Source organism: Stereum hirsutum, assembly GCF_000264905.1.
Source record: "Stereum hirsutum FP-91666 SS1 unplaced genomic scaffold STEHIscaffold_3, whole genome shotgun sequence".
In the NCBI taxonomy this organism is placed as follows: Eukaryota; Fungi; Basidiomycota; class Agaricomycetes; order Russulales; family Stereaceae; genus Stereum; species Stereum hirsutum.
Window position 1 is genome coordinate 3,102,892 of NW_006763133.1, and position 15,554 is coordinate 3,118,445.

The window sequence follows — 15,554 nt, forward strand, 5'->3', positions numbered from 1 at the left end:
GTTCGAGCATGGAGCCTTTCAGGTGGTGGAGACAGGGAAATGTGGCGAGCCTTCCGGATCCAACGAAAGAACGGACAATCAAAGTTCAGCGGGATAGGCAATCCCGCTTTTCTTTCCTCTTATTCTGTGCTCGACTTCTTCTCATATCAGTACAACAAGTATGAACGGCCCCCATCATGGTCTTACAACTTCTGCAACGCCCAAAGATCGTCTCCCAAATACGTGACCGACTCCACGCCGACACCCTTGTTCACCTTCTTCATCTCCTCCGTCCCCATCTTCGTGATACCGATCCCGACAGCGTGCTCCTTGCCCTCTGCGTTGAAGGCCACGGGAGTGTCGGGTGGCAGCGCGTCCTCCGCGGATGGGAGACCGCCTCCTGCGGAGGTCATTCCTGGACACATCATGTGTGCGCCGGCGAGGAGGAAACGGATCGCTCCACGGTCTATTTGGACATGAGGGAGGATGAAGGGGTCTGCGGGGCGTGCGGTGGAGTGGGAGGACCGTTTTGTAAGCCCGCACGAAGGACCAAAGCTGATATGCGATATGCGGAGCACTGGAAGAGTAAGAAGACGTACATTTATGGAAGAGTCGGAGTGTCGGGTAGAAGGGCCCATCGAAGTGTTGGAAGAACAAGGGTTCGCCGTGGAGAGTGTAGATAGAGACATGCTCTCTGCTATCGTCCAGTCCGGACGCAGGACGGGTCAACGAATCCAGGACGTACAATCACCGCACGAATGAGGAGTCAGTGAGCTTGCACTCGGGGAGAGGTAAAGTAAGAACAACGACAGACCATTTTACGTGGATGATGGATTCCTTCTTTGGCCATATCTCTTCCAGTGTCTCCTGGTCAATCTTCCACTGGGAAAGGATGCTCGATCTTATGGATCGTTGGATCGAGGACTTGGGCGGTGTCTGCCCTGCGATGTCGGTCGTGGGCGAGAATCTTTTCTGCGATGATTAGCACATACGTATTGGCTAGACCGTCAAGAGATAGTCACTTCTTGAACATTGTGAGGGTGTCGTCTCTCGATCAACCCCTAAGTGAATGAAAGGATGGTGGTGGAGATGAAGCAAAGATGAGTTCTACGAACGTCGGCACTCGCCGACCACATTCATCTAGGTCCTAGGAATGGGGGCCACACCTGTGCCACATCTCGAACACGGAAGTTCTTCTATGGTCATAGAGCTTCAACTTTGTTTTGAAAAGATCACCATGTGCTTCTATGTCTACAACACATGTCTGAACCAGTAAGCAAAGCAACAGTACGAGCCATAAGGATACACTAATAATAATACGCAAGACGCCTCAAACCCCCAAAGAACTCCATCTTCCTACACGCCCCCCTTCACTCTCACATCCACCTCCTCGCAGGCTCAGGCGGAAACACATGCAGCATCTGCACCGCATAATGCAACACATGCGACGTCGCCATCTCCGGCGTCACACCCAGCATACCTCCCGGGACGGCCCCATCGTGATGACGCTCGCAGCCCCCGGGCCACTTCCCGCCATGACTAGGCATCCTGGGCGAAGACTTTGGAGCCACTGGAAGCGCGAATAAATCCTTTTCCTCGACATCTAGCGCGGCATTTCCACCACATCTTTTGATCGCCTCTAGTCGGACTACTGGCAAATTCGCATCAGCAACCTCCTCGACCTCAACCTCGAGCTCTTCGTTCCTACCCCACTCAAGCTCAGCGTCGTCGTCGTCATCTTCTTCTTCTTCTTCGTTATCTGTTGAAGGTGATCTAGCCCTAGCATAGGTATGCACGGCGTACTCCGTAAGCTCATCCTCAGGCGTGATACACCCCTCGCTCGAGCTCGGCGACGACGAGCCAGACCGGTCAGAAGACGACCCTGATCTCGAAGAGGGCGAGTATCTTCTCCCAGTACGATATGGTTCCGCCGTAAGCAACCCATTCCCTTTGTTCTCGTTGTTATCGTCGTCGTTTTCTGGACCACCCGACTCTGAATTTGCCGCAAAGTGGCGCAATGGAGGACGGGTGGGCGTGGTTGGGAATGTGGCTGTGGAGGCAGGAGCGGGGCTAGCGAAGATTTTGTAGGCGTAGACTAGTGGGTCTTCGTCGAGGGAGGAGGGCACGGTGACGGGGAGACCTGAGGATGATGGTTCGACGGGAGAAGCTTCGGTGGTGGTGACATAGGGTAGCGAACTCGAAGACAGCGAGCTTCTAGGTCTAGGGGAGAAGCCGACGACCGGATCGAATTCGATACTGGGAGGGCTGTAAATATATTGGTCGTCTGGGTCTGAAGACGACAGGGTGGGTGAGGATGGAGAAGAAAAGAGTCCGGTGTGAAGCCAATGGCGGCGACCAGCGCGGGCTAGTATTATCGAGGTTACGGTCAGCTCAGACCATGAGACGTGAAAGTATGGAGTATATTGAGACTTACGGCAAATCATCTCGTCCTCGCTGAGGAAGAATGTATTCGTTTTTGTGATCTCCCTACGTATGCCCGCCAGGGACATACGGCTATTGGGATCGATGACCAGGATACGACGAAGCAAGCGGTTTGCTTCGATCGAAAGCAAGAAGTTCTGCATGAAGAAAGTCGGGTCGGACAGAAATCCTGAGAGGTTCTCGTCCATGTCTTCTTCATCACTGGTAGATGCACTGGACCAAGGCTCTTGGCCCGTTAGCATAGCGAAGAGGAGAACACCGAGTGACCAGATGTCGCTGAGACCGCTGGAATATTCTTCCGTGCCATTCGCCGCCAGCATTTCTAGTATAAGATCTCATTGTCAGACCAACTCGCTCTTACCTCCGACCCATCCGCAGAGAAACGGAAAAAGTGCCCACCTGGACTCATAAACCTTTCATCCCCACCCGAACAGTCCACAGACATATCCATCTCCGACGCGCGCCCGAAATTAGCCAACACGACCCTCCTCCCATCCTCCTCCAAAAACACATTCTGCGGGCTCAGATCCCTATGATACACCCCCCTCCTCTGACACGCCTCCACCGCATCGAGGACCTGCACAAACACGCCCTTCAATATCTCATCGTTCCCATAAAACATATCGTCCGCAATCGACGCCGCGAGACTGTTGTCAGGCTCGCAGAAGTCCATGACGGAGAAAGTGTGCCCTGCACGCCGGAAGGTGAAGTAATGTCTCTGTACGTTAGCGTGATCGAAATCGACGAGCGAGTCGTAGATGCGACGTTCGCGTTGGTGGGAGGTGTTGGTGAGGCATTTGACGGCGTAGGGCTGGCCCCCGAAGATGTCGCGGGCGTGGTAGAGGTTGCCAGAAGGGGTGGAAGAAAGTACGTCGCCGAGAACGAGAGACTCTGAGACGAAGGCGCTGCCTGAGAAGTCCCGTGTCATGACGAGAGTTGAGTAGAAAAAAAAGGAAGAAAGAAAGAGGTCTTGAGACGGGAAGGTGGCGAGAGAATGAAATCCGGTTCCAGTTCAGCAAACTAGTTATATACACATCCAGTGTGCTCAGGCGGCAGAGTCGCAAATCTAGGCAAGACAGGTCCGAGGTCGTACATGGCTTCTTTGAGTGCACGGAGCAGTGGGTGGGGTTTCGTTGGTGAGGGTGTTTCGGAAGCGGGAGATGAGCTGTATCGCGTCGATGTCTCGGACGAACCTTTGCTGAACCTCACCGCGGCATTCCCGGATGGAACAACCCAACGCCACTGTGGCGAGCGTGGATGCTATAGCCTCCCAAGAATTCGTGTTGTCGCCAACGAGTGAGGGTACTGTACCAGCAAAAAAAAGCAAAGATAACACGACACGCAAGCCGTCATGACCAAAAAAAATGGAACAGGGGGGCAGACCCGATAATTGAACGCTACGACAACGTTAATTAACGCTTAACGAAACACACAGGCCCTAAACACACAACCACTATTACCACAAACAACGAGAGTGAATAGATATAAAAAAGGACACTCAATCAAAAAGACGAAACCAGAATCCATGACAATGATAATCGGAGGATGAGAACGGCGGGGTGGGGATAGGTTAGTTAGCTGGGTATATAGCAGGGCTAGTGATCGTTCACTGTCAACACAACCGAAACACAACACAAACGCACACCACCAGCTAGGAAATGGAGAAGCGAAAAATATGATGTCACGTATAAAAGGCCCGGATAGTATGAGGAAAAACGTCCGATAGATGTCCGTGGGTAGGTAGTGGGATACTTAGGTACGGTAAATAAGACGTATGGACATCCTATGGACATGACGGGGGGACGGAGGTAGCTAGTACTAGGTGATTTTTATCGTGAACATGACATTTTCGCCCCGCCTAGCGAGCGAGTGATATGAAGGGACCAAACGAGTGTGAGGTGATCAATTAATCCAACAGAGAAGCCAGCCCAAAAATGGGAATGAAGAAATTGAAATAGGTAGTGAAATTAAGCCGCCGCGACAGCCTGGCCGGCAGCGACGAGGCCTCCAAGGCCGATGATGACCTGGTTCCCTTCGTTGATGTTTCCAGTCGCCGCCGAGCCTGAAAGCGTGCCCGAAGACTCCGCAAGACCACTCGCCGAAGCGGTGGCACTGGCTGCAGACGACGAGGGAGTGGCGGACGACGACCATGCGGAGGACGAAGACCATGCGGAGGAGGAGCTCCAGGAGCTGCTACTCCACGAAGAAGAGCTGCTCCAGGTAGAGCTGGAGGACCAGGTGCTGGAAGTGGTCGGGGCGACCCAGGTGGAGGACGTCGTGGGGGCGACCCAAGTGGACGACGTGGTGGGCTCTACCCAGGTAGACGAAGTGGTCGGGGCGACCCAGGTGGAAGAGGTGGTTGGAGCCACCCAGGTCGAGGAGGTGGTCGGGGCGACGTACGTGTAGGTAGAGGTGTCACCTCCTCCCCCGCCGTTGACGAAGTTCCAGGTACCATAGAGGACACCGACGGACTCATCGGCGAAGTAGTCGAAGAGGCCACGGGAGAAGTCCAAACCACCGTAGGGGCAGCCGGGGCACTGATACAGAAAGACAGCCGATTAGATCGGGTATACTCAATAAGACGGAGAGAACGCACCTCATCCTGGATCTGGGCAGTCGTAGTCTTTCCGTTGGCGGTGATAGTGATACTGTCACCACAGTAGGGACCAGGGTAGCCACTTCCGTATTGCTATGAGGATTCGCACGTATAAGTTTCCGCAACAAAAAAGTGCGTGGCTACCAAGGGCAATGCAACTTACATCGGAGTTCAGGGCAACAATCTACAAAACTATTGTCAGACATGACTTAGTCTAGTTACACAGGATGAAGGGGTACTCACGAAGTCAGAGGCAACATTGGTGTTACCGCAGGAGCCACTATGAAATCCGCCCTCAATGATCCGCCTTCCTTTTCAGATTAACGGAACGAAGACTCACAGGCCAACATCATAGAAGGTAAACCTCATATTGTCATATCTCTTTGAGAGCACCTCAGGATCTCTCTTGTCCGTTGGGTGACGAGCAGCGATGTCGTGGTGACGACGAGCATGGCCGCTGTGGTCATTGGCAAGAGCGAGGTAGGGCAGTGCGAAGGAGAGAGCGGAGAAAGCGACGAGGGACGAAGCGCGCATTGTGTTCGGAGTCGGTGAGGGTGTTAAGGATAGTGGTGAACAAAAGAGGGATGGAGGCTGAAGAGCCCGTTGGTGAACGTACAGAGGCCTTGGGGAAGAACGACGAGGAAAGAGCGGGCTCACGACGGGCAAGATTTCTTTGGCGACGCTTGGCGGCAGCGTCCAACCAGGTTCGACCCACCCACATGGCTCCCGTCCCTTCGTCGCCTTGGCACACGCTTTTCCTCCCTCTCGGCCTTTCCACCCCGCCAGGGTCCATCACTCACAGATTTTCCTTCGAGGCAAACAGCGAGATTGAATTCTGCATAACAGGCGGCATGGATACACTTTTCAAGCTCGGAAACAGCGATGAATACAACGAGTGAGGATCAAAACAGTCGACGACGGATGCAGCTAAGAACGGGTCATTCACTCCAATCCCCGCTTCATTTTGGTTTACCCCTTCGCTCCTCCTCTCCATCTGCCTGCCACCCACCCTCAAGCCAACCGTGCGCGCACCGACGGCCGCATCAAACATCGCAAAGCAAAATGAAAAGGAAGAAGCGTGTGGAGGAGGAAACGTGCGAAGAGTAAAGAACAACAGACGGAGCAAGAAAATATGATCGAAACATAAGCGAAAAAAACGACATTCCTCAACCACCACCTCACCGGATACCAGCGGTCGCCTTCTGGAGCGCACGCTTGATGCCCAACTGCGCCTTGCGCAACTCGTCCGCCGTCGAGTCCTCAATCTCGAGCTTCTCGAGCGCACGGGCGAGCTCAGACTCAACCTGCGACTTAGCTCCACGCTTAAGCTTCATGCCGATCTCGGGCGAGGTGATGGTGCCCTCGACTTGGTGGATGTAAGCCTCCAAGTCGGACTTGGCCTCGTGACGGGCAGAGAACTCCTTGTCGGCCTGCTTGAACTGCTCAGCATCCTTGATCATCTGGTCAATCTCTGCCGATGAGAGACGGCCGACGGAGTTGGTGATGCCTGGAGAAAGTCGACATCGTCAGCACAGATGCGATTGAGTATGGGCTAGAAAGAGACATACTGATGGAAGCCTTCCGGCCGGAAGCACGGTCCATAGCGGATACCTTCAAAAGACCGTTGGCATCGACCTCAAAGGTGGTAACGAGCTCAGCCTGGCCACGGGGCATCGGTGGGATACCAGTGAGCTCGAACTCGCCGAGGAGACGGTTGTCGCGGCACTGGGTACGCTCACCCTCGTAGCTGGAGAGGAGATGCCCATGAGTGTACGTCACATGCGCAGAGGATAGAGCGAACTTACACGGGGAAGGTGACCTGGGTCTGGTTGTCCTCAACGGTCGTGAAAGTACGCGACTTGTTGGTGGGGATAGGGGTGTTCCTGGGCACGACGATACCGAAGACATCGCCCTGCATGGCAACACCGAGGGAGAGAGGAGCGACATCGAGAAGGAGGAGGTCCTGGGTCTTCTCGGAGGTCTGACCGGTCAAGACGGCGGCCTGAACAGCAGCACCGTAGGCGACAGCCTCGTCGGGGTTGATTGACTTGTTGAGCTGACGGCCACCGAAGAACTCAGAAACCAAAGCCTGGATCTTGGGAATACGGGTGGAGCCACCGACGAGGACGATGTCGTCGACCTTCTCACGGGGCATCTTGGCGTCCTTCAAGACCTTCTCGACGGGCTCCATCGTGGACTTAAAGAGGGTGGCGTTGATCTCCTCGAAACGGGCACGGGAGATGTTGGCCGAGAAGTCCTCACCCTGTACGATATAACCCGTTAGATCGAATATTATTTGCACAACACGAACAGAGATGACGGACCTGGAAGAGCGAGTCAACCTCAACGGTAGTCTGAGCGACGGAAGAAAGCGTCCTCTTCGCACGCTCGCAAGCACTCCTCAATCTCCTGAGGGCACGAGCGTCGTCGGAGATGTCGAGCTTGGTCTTCTTCTTGAAGTCGTTCTTGAAGAAGTCAAGGAGGGCGTTATCGAAGTCCTCACCACCCAAATGGGTGTCACCAGCGGTGGCCTTGACGGCGAAGACACCACCGGTGATGTTAAGGAGGGAGACATCGAAAGTTCCACCACCGAGATCGAAGATGAGGACGTTGCGCTCGGTCTTGGATTGCGAGTCGAGACCGTAGGCGATGGCAGCGGCGGTGGGCTCGTTGATGATACGGAGAACATCGAGACCGGCGATGGCACCGGCGTCCTTGGTGGCAAGACGCTGGGAGTCGTTGAAGTAGGCGGGCACGCTGACGAATCCGTAATATCATCAACACGCGGCCCAGAAAAACGTTATAGGGGGGAACGCACGTAACGACGGCCTTCTTGACCTCCTTTCCGAGCTTGGCCTCAGAAATGTCCTTCATTTTGGTGAGAACCATGGCGGAGATCTCCTGGGGGCTGAAAGTCTTCTCGTCACCGAGGTACTCGACCTGGATCAGAGGAGAGCCGTCCTTCTCGACGACGGTGAAAGGCCAGTGGGTCATGTCCTACGAGCCAATACGAGTGACATAAATTGAATAGACCGATAAAAATCTAAATCGACGGAATAAAAATACCTTCTTAACATCGGGGTCACTGATGGGCGGATTAATAAACATTGGTGTATAGCAATCAAAGCGAGGACTCACTCAAAGCGGCGACCGATGAGACGCTTGGCATCGAATACAGTGTTGCGAGGGTTCATGGCGGCCTGGTTTTTGGCAGCATCGCCGATCAAGCGCTCCTCGGCGGAGAAGGCGACGTAGGAGGGCGTGGTCCTGTTACCCTCTGCATTTCTGGCTCAGCACAGGCTACATTTTCAAAACAAAAAACAAAACTCACGGTCGTTGGCGATGATCTCGACACGGTCGTTTTGCCACACTCCGACACAGCTACACGAGGAAAAGACGTCTAAGAACGGGCTAAGGGAGAGGTGTGCACTCCGCAACAACTCACGAGTAGGTAGTTCCGAGATCGATACCGATAGCACCATCGAAGAGGTCGTCAGCCATTTTTGAGTAGAGAGGGGGAGAAGAAGGAGGGGAATGAACCGGTTTTTGGGTGGGATGGGAGGAGCAGGTAAAGGTCGTCCACAGCGAGCCGTCCTGAAAAAAATCGATGAACTGATGACTAAGCCCCACGCGCCCCAGGAGGGACCCCGGAGCTCTCAGCCGACTGGATCCCGGGGGCCCTCTTTCGCGCTCGTTCGCGGCGCAAAGAACAAGTCGTGCTTCAGCTCTCCATGTCCCTTCGGTCGCTGTCTGCGCTGTCGTCGGCGACGAGGCGTACTTGCTCGGCCTCATCATCATCGGCAGTCTTTAGACATGCATCCACATCAAAACGCGCGGTGACCACCGCTGCTTCCCCCGAGGGTATGCGCCTCGAGACCCAGGAGGACTGGTCTGCCTTCCAAATTCGAAAAGCAGAGTACAGAATGCTCAGTACGTCTCTCTGAACCACAATGTCATACATATCTCTGACATGGCTCTACAGTTGACGAGTTCTCCCAATACGGCTCTTCTCAAACACGGGACAATACATGGCAACCACATCATACCCTCCACCGACCACACAGTCCCAGCACCCTCACCCTCTCTGCCCTCGTCGCCTCTGGCGCTCACATGGGCCACTCTCGCGCCCTCATGAACCCCAATTTCATCCCCTACGCTTACGGTACACGTGCTGGCATCACCATCATCGACCTCGAAAACACCATCGCTCTCCTTCGTCGTGCCGCATCTCTCGTCCGCGCTGTAACAGCCAACGGAGGTCGGGTCGTCTTTGTCGGCACACGACCAGATATCCGACCAGCCGTCCGCAAGGCTGCTGAGCGGATAGGCAAGCAGGCATACCACGTCGGAGAAAAGTGGCTCCCTGGTACTCTCACCAACATGATCCAGACGTTTGGGGTGGAGACCGTAGAAGAGACTATCATCACGCCAGACCTCGTCGTTTTCCTCAATCCTCTCACGAACATGCACGCAATTCGCGAGTGCGCCATTCAGCACGTTCCGACCATCGGTATCGTTGATTCAAACGCGGATCCGAGGATTGTCATGTATCCTATCCCAGCCAACGACGAGAGCACGAGGGTCGCGGAGATTGTTGCGGGCGTATTGAGCGTTGCGGGTAGAGAGGGTGCTTTGCAGAACGCGGAGAGGGAGGCGAAGAAGGCTGAGCAGCAGGCTTACAAGGAGACGCGACGGAACCGTGACGCCAAGAGGCGTTCTCTCGGGATCGAGGATGATGACTTGTAGATACATTAACAATACATATAATTACTTTCCACGGGAGTCATCCCATTATGGCGTCCGTCTAGCCTTAGTTTGTTGGAGATCATACCAATACTCTGCAACGACAATAGTCAACGCCGGTAGTACATGTGGGAGAGATTACGGAGACTCACTTTCTGCGCCTTCGAGTGCACGGACGTTACCTTGCAGTTTATTGAGCGTCTCGACGTACTCGTCTTCCTCCACGCTGTCGTACACAATTCCACCTCCTGCCTGTAGGTATGCCACTCCATCCTTGAAGACCATAGTCCGGATAGCAATGCATGTGTCCATCTCGTCGTTCGCAAAATCCCAACGTCCCACTGCGCCAGCATACACACCCCGACGCTCCTTCTCTAACCCATACACAAGCTCGATGGCCTTGATTTTTGGTGCTCCAGATACTGTCCCAGCCGGGAATATTGACCGGAAGGCATCAAATCTGAGATAATGAGATATGAGGACGCAACACCGGGGTGAGAAGGGTACATGTCGACGAACCTGTCCAGACCATCTCGCAGTACGCCCGAAACTTGCGAGGTCAGATGAATGACATGGCTGAACTTTTCCAGCTTCATTAGCTCGTCGACTTTGACCGTCTTCGGTTGGCAGACTCGGTTAACGTCATTCCGTGCGAGGTCGACGAGCATGATGTGTTCCGCTCGGTCCTTCTCGGACTTCTGAAGCTCTTCTCCCAGTAACCTATCCTCTAAACAGACAGAAATTAGCCCACGTCGGAGGGAATCAAGAAAGAGATCAATCTCACCTTCTGGTGTCTTTCCGCGTTTTGTCGTACCCGCAATGGCATGGTTGTAAACCTTTCGGCTCTCCACTTTACACAGCGTCTCTGGGCTAGCCCCGACGACCTGCAACCCGCCACAATCGAGGTAAAACATGTACGGACTGGGGTTTACTTGCCTCAGATGTCGGTAGACATTGAACGGATGTAGCTGCGTTGGCCTTGCCAGTCTCTGCGATGGTACAGCCTGGATGATATCTCCCGCCACAATCCTCTTCTTCAACGACGTCACGAAGCCCTCGTACCCCTCCTTTCCAACATTCGACTTTGACTCGTTCCCGAGCGTGATCGGAGGTTGATCCACCTCCGGCGTCGTCAGACTCGTAATCACACGAGCTAGCCTCTTCGCCTTCGCCACAGCAGTCTGGTAGATGAACGTGAGGTTGGACGCCCCTGCCGTCTCGGGACAAATGACGTGCGAGACGACTTTGACGTTCTGGTAGAGATGGTCGTAGATGAGGAGTGTGTCTGCGAGCATGAATACTGCTTCGGGGATTTTGAGAGGGTCCGCTAGGTCGCGCTGTGTTTTAGGCTCGAAGTGCATGATCGAGTCGTAAGAGACGAAACCGATGGCACCGCCGGTGAAGGTTGGAACTTCGGGGATCTTGACATATTTGTAGACGGAGAGCTCGCGCTGGAGATGAGTCATGGGATCTCCTTTGATTTCTTCATTGGGTCCGATTTTGATGACTTTGAATGGGTCTGCGGGGAGAGTGTATGAGTGGCACTGACCGGGATGAGTCATGCGAGTGGATGGGACATGCCAGCGCCGATGAAACTGTACCGAGCGACGTTTTCGCCAGATATTACGGACTCTAGTAGAAAACTGTACTTTGAGTCCTTCGCTATCCGAAGGTAGGCCATGACCGGGGTCAGGAGCTCTGCGGGGAGCTGGACATAGACCGGAACGCAATTCCCCTGTTTCTCATGGAGGATGATGCGCTCGACGGTCTCGAGAGGCGGAAAAGCTGGGAGTCGCTGGACGGACATGAAGGTTCAAAGCGGGAAGAACGAAAGACTGTGGGTGTGGAAATGAAAAGTACCTGGGTATCCATTATGTACTAGTGTTTTCGCTGCTGCTTCGTGTTCGCAGGGGTCGCGGTCTCGGTGAACGCTTGCTTTCGTTCCTGCTTTCGAGATTTCATATATATTATCGCCCATTTTACCCGCACCGCCACATCCTCGGTAACCAAGTTCGCAGATCTTATCTCGACCCGGCTCCCCGGCGTCTTCTCTTCCTCGAAACACCATCATCCAGACATGATCACCCCGCGCTTTTCGTGCGCGCAGACCGACGATGCTGTGGTCATATCCATCTACTGCCCCTCTGTTCGCGTATGTCGCCTCTGCGTCTCACTTGACCAGGCGCTGACGGAACTGCCAGGCCTCCGAAGTAGAAATTCATGTCGATGAGAACATTTTCTCTGTGCACATAGCACCATACTTTCTCCGGCTCAATCTACCGCACAACGTCCTAGAAGACGACGCTTCAGGAGCCAAATATGACCCTGGCTCAGGTTATCTGACCGTGACTCTGACTAAAGAAAATAAAGGACAAGACTTTCCTGATCTCGACATGTTGGCGAGACTGTTAGCGCCGCGACCCTCACAGGTGGTCCAGCCTTCCATCGAAGTCCTTTCATCACAGGATGATACAAATGGAGACGATCAAGAGCTGGTTGATCAGGCAGAAAGTCTGACGCTCGAAGAGAAAGAACTCACTTCCGAACAGCGTGAAATCCTCAAAGGTATGCACCCTCCATTCTCAATCACGATTTCTGGACGGCATAGTCCTGATATATGTGCTGCGTTATAGCCGCTGAGAATGACTGGCAGCTCCCGCAGACCGTCCCAGAGCCGATAGCTGATCTTCATATGACTCTGGAGAAACGTTACGGCTTTCTGGACATGTACACCGGTTACTTTAGACACGTCACGACGACGGAGAATGAAGTCAATGAGCTCGGTGCGGACGCGGAAACACTTACTGTGTCCGAACGTCAGAAGCGTCGCATCGCGCATGAGGATGAGAAATGGGATGAAGAGCATTACATGTCGGTCCTTCTTAACTATGCTCAGAGTACCGAAACTCACTCTATAGAGCAGGGCGGACTTTGCAGACAACGAATACATCGCGGAGCTCATCTCTTGGGAACACCCCCACCTCGCCGCACCCGCTGTGGCACCATTCACCGAGGCTGAAAATATGACCATGCTTCAGCTCCCTCAGAAAGAGTGTGAGCGAACTCAGTTCCTTCCTTACTCTAGTTTAGCCCCTATCTCATCTTACGCCACCCACCGCAGATCTGGCCACACCGGCCCAAACACATTCTCTCTACTTGACGCTCGTCACCCTCCTCTTCTCGTACGCATACGACGCCCGAACAACACAACACGATCCCACGCCCGAAAGCGCCTGGACGATCTCAGTCCTTACACCCTATTTTTCCGCCCTTGACCCTCCGCCATACCGGACTCCCGTCCATCCGACAACTCCAGAACATATTCCACACATCGTTCCGCATCACGCTACCACAAGCAGTGACATCGACTTCATCATCGCTAGTGCATCGAAACCCAACGTAACGAGGGCGTCCTCGTACCCTTCGGTCCAGTCGTTCCCGCCGTCTGTCCTCTCGAACGCATTGATACCGTCGTACCGTCGCTCGCTCGCCTTTCCCTTACACCGTTCTTGGCTTCTCGCTGAACGTTGTCGTCAAGATGTAGCGGGATTCTTACAGCGCGGAACTCATGCAGTATTGCGCTCTCTCCTCGAGATACGTGCCATCCTGGACAAACATGAAGTATACTACGTATACTCGCGGATCTGGGTCGACGACCTCTGTACATGGGTGGCGCGATACACAACGTAAGTTCATCTTTCGCTCTTGATAATTCGTGATTCATTTCCTGACGAGAGTTCGCGTGTCTGCTATGTTTCAGTAACGAGAAATTGAGCGAGTTGGGCAAAGCGCTCAGTGAGTTGAAGATTGAGAAGGCTATGACGGGATGGGATCTCGAGGCGCTGGAGGAGGCGGTCTGGGCGACACAGCAGAGGGTGGGTGATAGCGATGATGAGTCGGAGGACGAGGTGGAGAGGATGACGCCGGCTCAGCTCGCTTGATTGATGTTGACGAAGTCCAACAAATGTAACAACATGGAGACGTATTGGTCAGTCTCATTGTAGTTCTGTCGCTCGTACGGACTTGCGTAAAAAGATATATGTATGATTATGTATGCAGCTTTCGAAGCAAATATCGGGCAGTAACAAATAAGGATTAAAAAAATGGCAATTATACGAGATACAAGAAGAAACCAAGGGAATCGCAGATCAGCACGCAGCCCCCTCGTTCGTCACCGGCAAGAATATCCTCGACAATTTTCTACTCAATCCAGACTTCTCCTTCCCCGTTGTCAACGTTTCCTCCCTAGCCCCCCACGTCTTGAACTTGAACATCGTCGATGGTGAGCCGTCCTGCGTTTGTGCATAGGGGAGCCCGGGAGAGAGAGAGTCGGTCGACATAGCCGAGACTTTGTTGAAGACGGGCATAGCGAGTGTCGGGAGACCAAGCAGCGCAGAGGCCATCCGACGGGGCTTCAGAGTTGACGAATTCGAAGCGTCGAGATTATCGCGAGTGAGCGGTTGAGGACTTTGCAGCATCGACTGCGACGACATCGCGGAAATGAATCGAGGTCGAACGGTGGCCTCTGGGTGCGCCGACTTGGGTTTGAGGACGACAGCAGGAGCATGAGGATCCTTGTTGCGCCGTGAACCGTCCAACCCAGTGAACATGGACCGAATGCGCCTCAGAGTGCTGACTTGCTCGGTTGGAGGAGTAATGATTGTGGCGGACACAACCGGCTTGAGCTGGGCTTCCGCCTGTTTGAGATGTAAACGGAATGCCTTTTCCCTCGCCCTCGGGGATGCCTTCAGGATCTCCTTTTCGGTCAAGAAGAACGTCTTGACCTTCTCGACGTCCCCTCTGATCTCCTTCAATGACGGACGCATCTTGACCTGGGGGTGTAGGATTTTTCGGATGAGGTCGTTTGCTTCGACAGACATGGGGTAACAGTGTAGGAAGATGCCTGGGTCGCCGAGGAAGAGACGATAGTTCCCGTCGATGTAGGGTATCGCGAAGCGCCAGGGATCACAGCCGATGATCATGTTCACGAGAATCAATCCTAGCGCATAAATGTCGTTTGCCTGGTGGACGTATGGCTTGGCCACTACGCGAAGTTCCCCGGACTTTTTTCCTTGGACGACCTGGATAGCATCTGTTACCGGCATGCACGACCGACTGCTTTAGTAAAATGACCCCCACAACGAAAATGAGAATGAACACTGACTCGGGCTCTTATAGCACGGTGTTCCAGCATACTCGTCGCTCGACTTCCTCTTGGTCGCGATGCCGAAATCCGTCAGCCAAACCCTCGCCCCATCCAGCGAAACCAAGAAATTATCCGGTTTCAGATCGCGATGAAATATTCCCCGTGCATGACACGCATCCACCGAGTCCAAAGCCCCAATGAACGCCGCCTTCAACAGCTCGTCCCTCCTATAATATATCGCCCTCTTCTCGATCGCCGCCTGCAAGTCCCCACTCTGACAAAGATCCATGAGGACAAATATAAATTTGTTTTCCTCGATAACGCGGTGGATCGTGCAGATATTGGGATCATCGGAGACCTCGCAGTGGTATTCGATCTCCGAGTTCCAGGAGTCGTCGCTCGGCGAGGTTTTTTTGAGGGCCTTGACGGCGTATTCGGTGTATGGATGGTGAGTCTCGCGAGCGTGATAAACGGAGCCGAAGGTGCCACAGCCTAGAAGGTGGGTGAGGATGATCTTCCCGTTGTCGATCTTGCGGTTGGCGAGGCCACGATCCGGTGTGACATGATGAGCAGAGCTAGACATGGGAGGTATTGGACTAGCAGGTGGATGGAGGTATAGTGGTAGCAGGCAGAGAAGCGGAGGTAGTA

At 53.8% G+C, this 15,554-nt stretch overlaps 7 protein-coding genes across 7 annotated transcripts; 1 reads left to right on the forward strand and 6 right to left on the reverse strand.

Annotated features, from left to right (window-relative positions):
- Nucleotides 1–72: 72 nt before the first annotated feature.
- Nucleotides 73–1,028, reverse strand: STEHIDRAFT_166603 (uncharacterized protein). The gene is made up of 4 exons (XM_007301302.1): nt 1,002–1,028; nt 794–946; nt 579–676; nt 73–475 (listed from the first exon to the last, which is right to left on the reverse strand). The coding sequence occupies exons 1-4, from the start codon at nt 1,010–1,012 to the stop codon at nt 183–185; spliced, it is 555 nt and encodes a 184-aa protein (XP_007301364.1). The 5' UTR covers nt 1,013–1,028; the 3' UTR covers nt 73–182.
- Nucleotides 1,029–1,320: 292 nt separating this feature from the next.
- STEHIDRAFT_145499 (kinase-like protein) lies at nt 1,321–3,237 on the reverse strand. The gene is made up of 3 exons (XM_007301303.1): nt 2,821–3,237; nt 2,414–2,743; nt 1,321–2,344 (listed from the first exon to the last, which is right to left on the reverse strand). Exons 1-3 carry the CDS (start codon nt 3,092–3,094, stop codon nt 1,356–1,358), a joined length of 1,593 nt encoding a protein of 530 aa, XP_007301365.1. The 5' UTR covers nt 3,095–3,237; the 3' UTR covers nt 1,321–1,355.
- A 558-nt stretch (nt 3,238–3,795) lies between these two features.
- STEHIDRAFT_145500 (uncharacterized protein) lies at nt 3,796–5,666 on the reverse strand. Its single transcript, XM_007301304.1, has 5 exons — nt 5,358–5,666; nt 5,261–5,297; nt 5,181–5,201; nt 5,018–5,110; nt 3,796–4,958 (listed from the first exon to the last, which is right to left on the reverse strand). Exons 1-5 carry the CDS (start codon nt 5,549–5,551, stop codon nt 4,389–4,391), a joined length of 915 nt encoding a protein of 304 aa, XP_007301366.1. The 5' UTR covers nt 5,552–5,666; the 3' UTR covers nt 3,796–4,388.
- A 529-nt stretch (nt 5,667–6,195) lies between these two features.
- On the reverse strand, nt 6,196–8,560 carry STEHIDRAFT_93391 (heat shock protein 70; the record flags this gene model as incomplete). Its single annotated transcript, XM_007301305.1, has 9 exons — nt 8,463–8,560; nt 8,349–8,398; nt 8,156–8,294; nt 8,084–8,102; nt 7,836–8,014; nt 7,342–7,774; nt 6,823–7,280; nt 6,586–6,764; nt 6,196–6,524 (listed from the first exon to the last, which is right to left on the reverse strand). The coding sequence occupies exons 1-9, from the start codon at nt 8,516–8,518 to the stop codon at nt 6,196–6,198; spliced, it is 1,842 nt and encodes a 613-aa protein (XP_007301367.1). The 5' UTR covers nt 8,519–8,560.
- Nucleotides 8,561–8,774: 214 nt separating this feature from the next.
- STEHIDRAFT_137842 (anthranilate synthase component) lies at nt 8,775–11,682 on the reverse strand. The gene is made up of 7 exons (XM_007301306.1): nt 11,621–11,682; nt 11,342–11,555; nt 10,545–11,279; nt 10,280–10,487; nt 9,913–10,220; nt 9,000–9,855; nt 8,775–8,947 (listed from the first exon to the last, which is right to left on the reverse strand). Exons 1-6 carry the CDS (start codon nt 11,630–11,632, stop codon nt 9,809–9,811), a joined length of 1,524 nt encoding a protein of 507 aa, XP_007301368.1. The 5' UTR covers nt 11,633–11,682; the 3' UTR covers nt 8,775–8,947; nt 9,000–9,808.
- Nucleotides 11,683–11,837: 155 nt separating this feature from the next.
- Nucleotides 11,838–13,825, forward strand: STEHIDRAFT_75183 (SHQ1-domain-containing protein; the record flags this gene model as incomplete). Its single annotated transcript, XM_007300569.1, has 6 exons — nt 11,838–11,912; nt 11,962–12,325; nt 12,394–12,631; nt 12,684–12,814; nt 12,882–13,446; nt 13,521–13,825. 6 exons carry the CDS (start codon nt 11,838–11,840, stop codon nt 13,699–13,701), a joined length of 1,554 nt encoding a protein of 517 aa, XP_007300631.1. The 3' UTR covers nt 13,702–13,825.
- Nucleotides 13,826–14,523: 698 nt separating this feature from the next.
- Nucleotides 14,524–15,489, reverse strand: STEHIDRAFT_50616 (kinase-like protein; the record flags this gene model as incomplete). The annotated part of the gene is made up of 2 exons (XM_007300333.1): nt 14,524–14,831; nt 14,925–15,489. Coding segments are annotated over 2 exons (873 nt in total), but the record flags the coding sequence as incomplete, so codon positions are not given.
- Nucleotides 15,490–15,554: the final 65 nt, after the last annotated feature.

Coding starts and splice junctions, on each gene's coding strand:
- STEHIDRAFT_166603 (XM_007301302.1), bottom strand. Junction 677..793: donor TCCATCATCCACGTAAAATG/GTCTGTCGTTGT, acceptor ACTGGACGATAG/CAGAGAGCATGTCTCTATCT. Junction 476..578: donor ACTCCGACTCTTCCATAAAT/GTACGTCTTCTT, acceptor CACGCCCCGCAG/ACCCCTTCATCCTCCCTCAT.
- STEHIDRAFT_145499 (XM_007301303.1), bottom strand. CDS start 3,094: ATGGACTTCTGCGAGCCTGACAACAGTCTCGCGGCGTCGATTGCGGAC. Junction 2,744..2,820: donor TGAAAGGTTTATGAGTCCAG/GTGGGCACTTTT, acceptor ATCTTATACTAG/AAATGCTGGCGGCGAATGGC. Junction 2,345..2,413: donor CGAGGACGAGATGATTTGCC/GTAAGTCTCAAT, acceptor CGATAATACTAG/CCCGCGCTGGTCGCCGCCAT.
- STEHIDRAFT_145500 (XM_007301304.1), bottom strand. CDS start 5,551: ATGCGCGCTTCGTCCCTCGTCGCTTTCTCCGCTCTCTCCTTCGCACTG. Junction 5,298..5,357: donor ACCTTCTATGATGTTGGCCT/GTGAGTCTTCGT, acceptor CGGATTTCATAG/TGGCTCCTGCGGTAACACCA. Junction 5,111..5,180: donor TTGTTGCCCTGAACTCCGAT/GTAAGTTGCATT, acceptor GAATCCTCATAG/CAATACGGAAGTGGCTACCC.
- STEHIDRAFT_137842 (XM_007301306.1), bottom strand. Junction 10,488..10,544: donor ACGCGGAAAGACACCAGAAG/GTGAGATTGATC, acceptor CTGTCTGTTTAG/AGGATAGGTTACTGGGAGAA. Junction 9,856..9,912: donor TGCACTCGAAGGCGCAGAAA/GTGAGTCTCCGT, acceptor TTGTCGTTGCAG/AGTATTGGTATGATCTCCAA.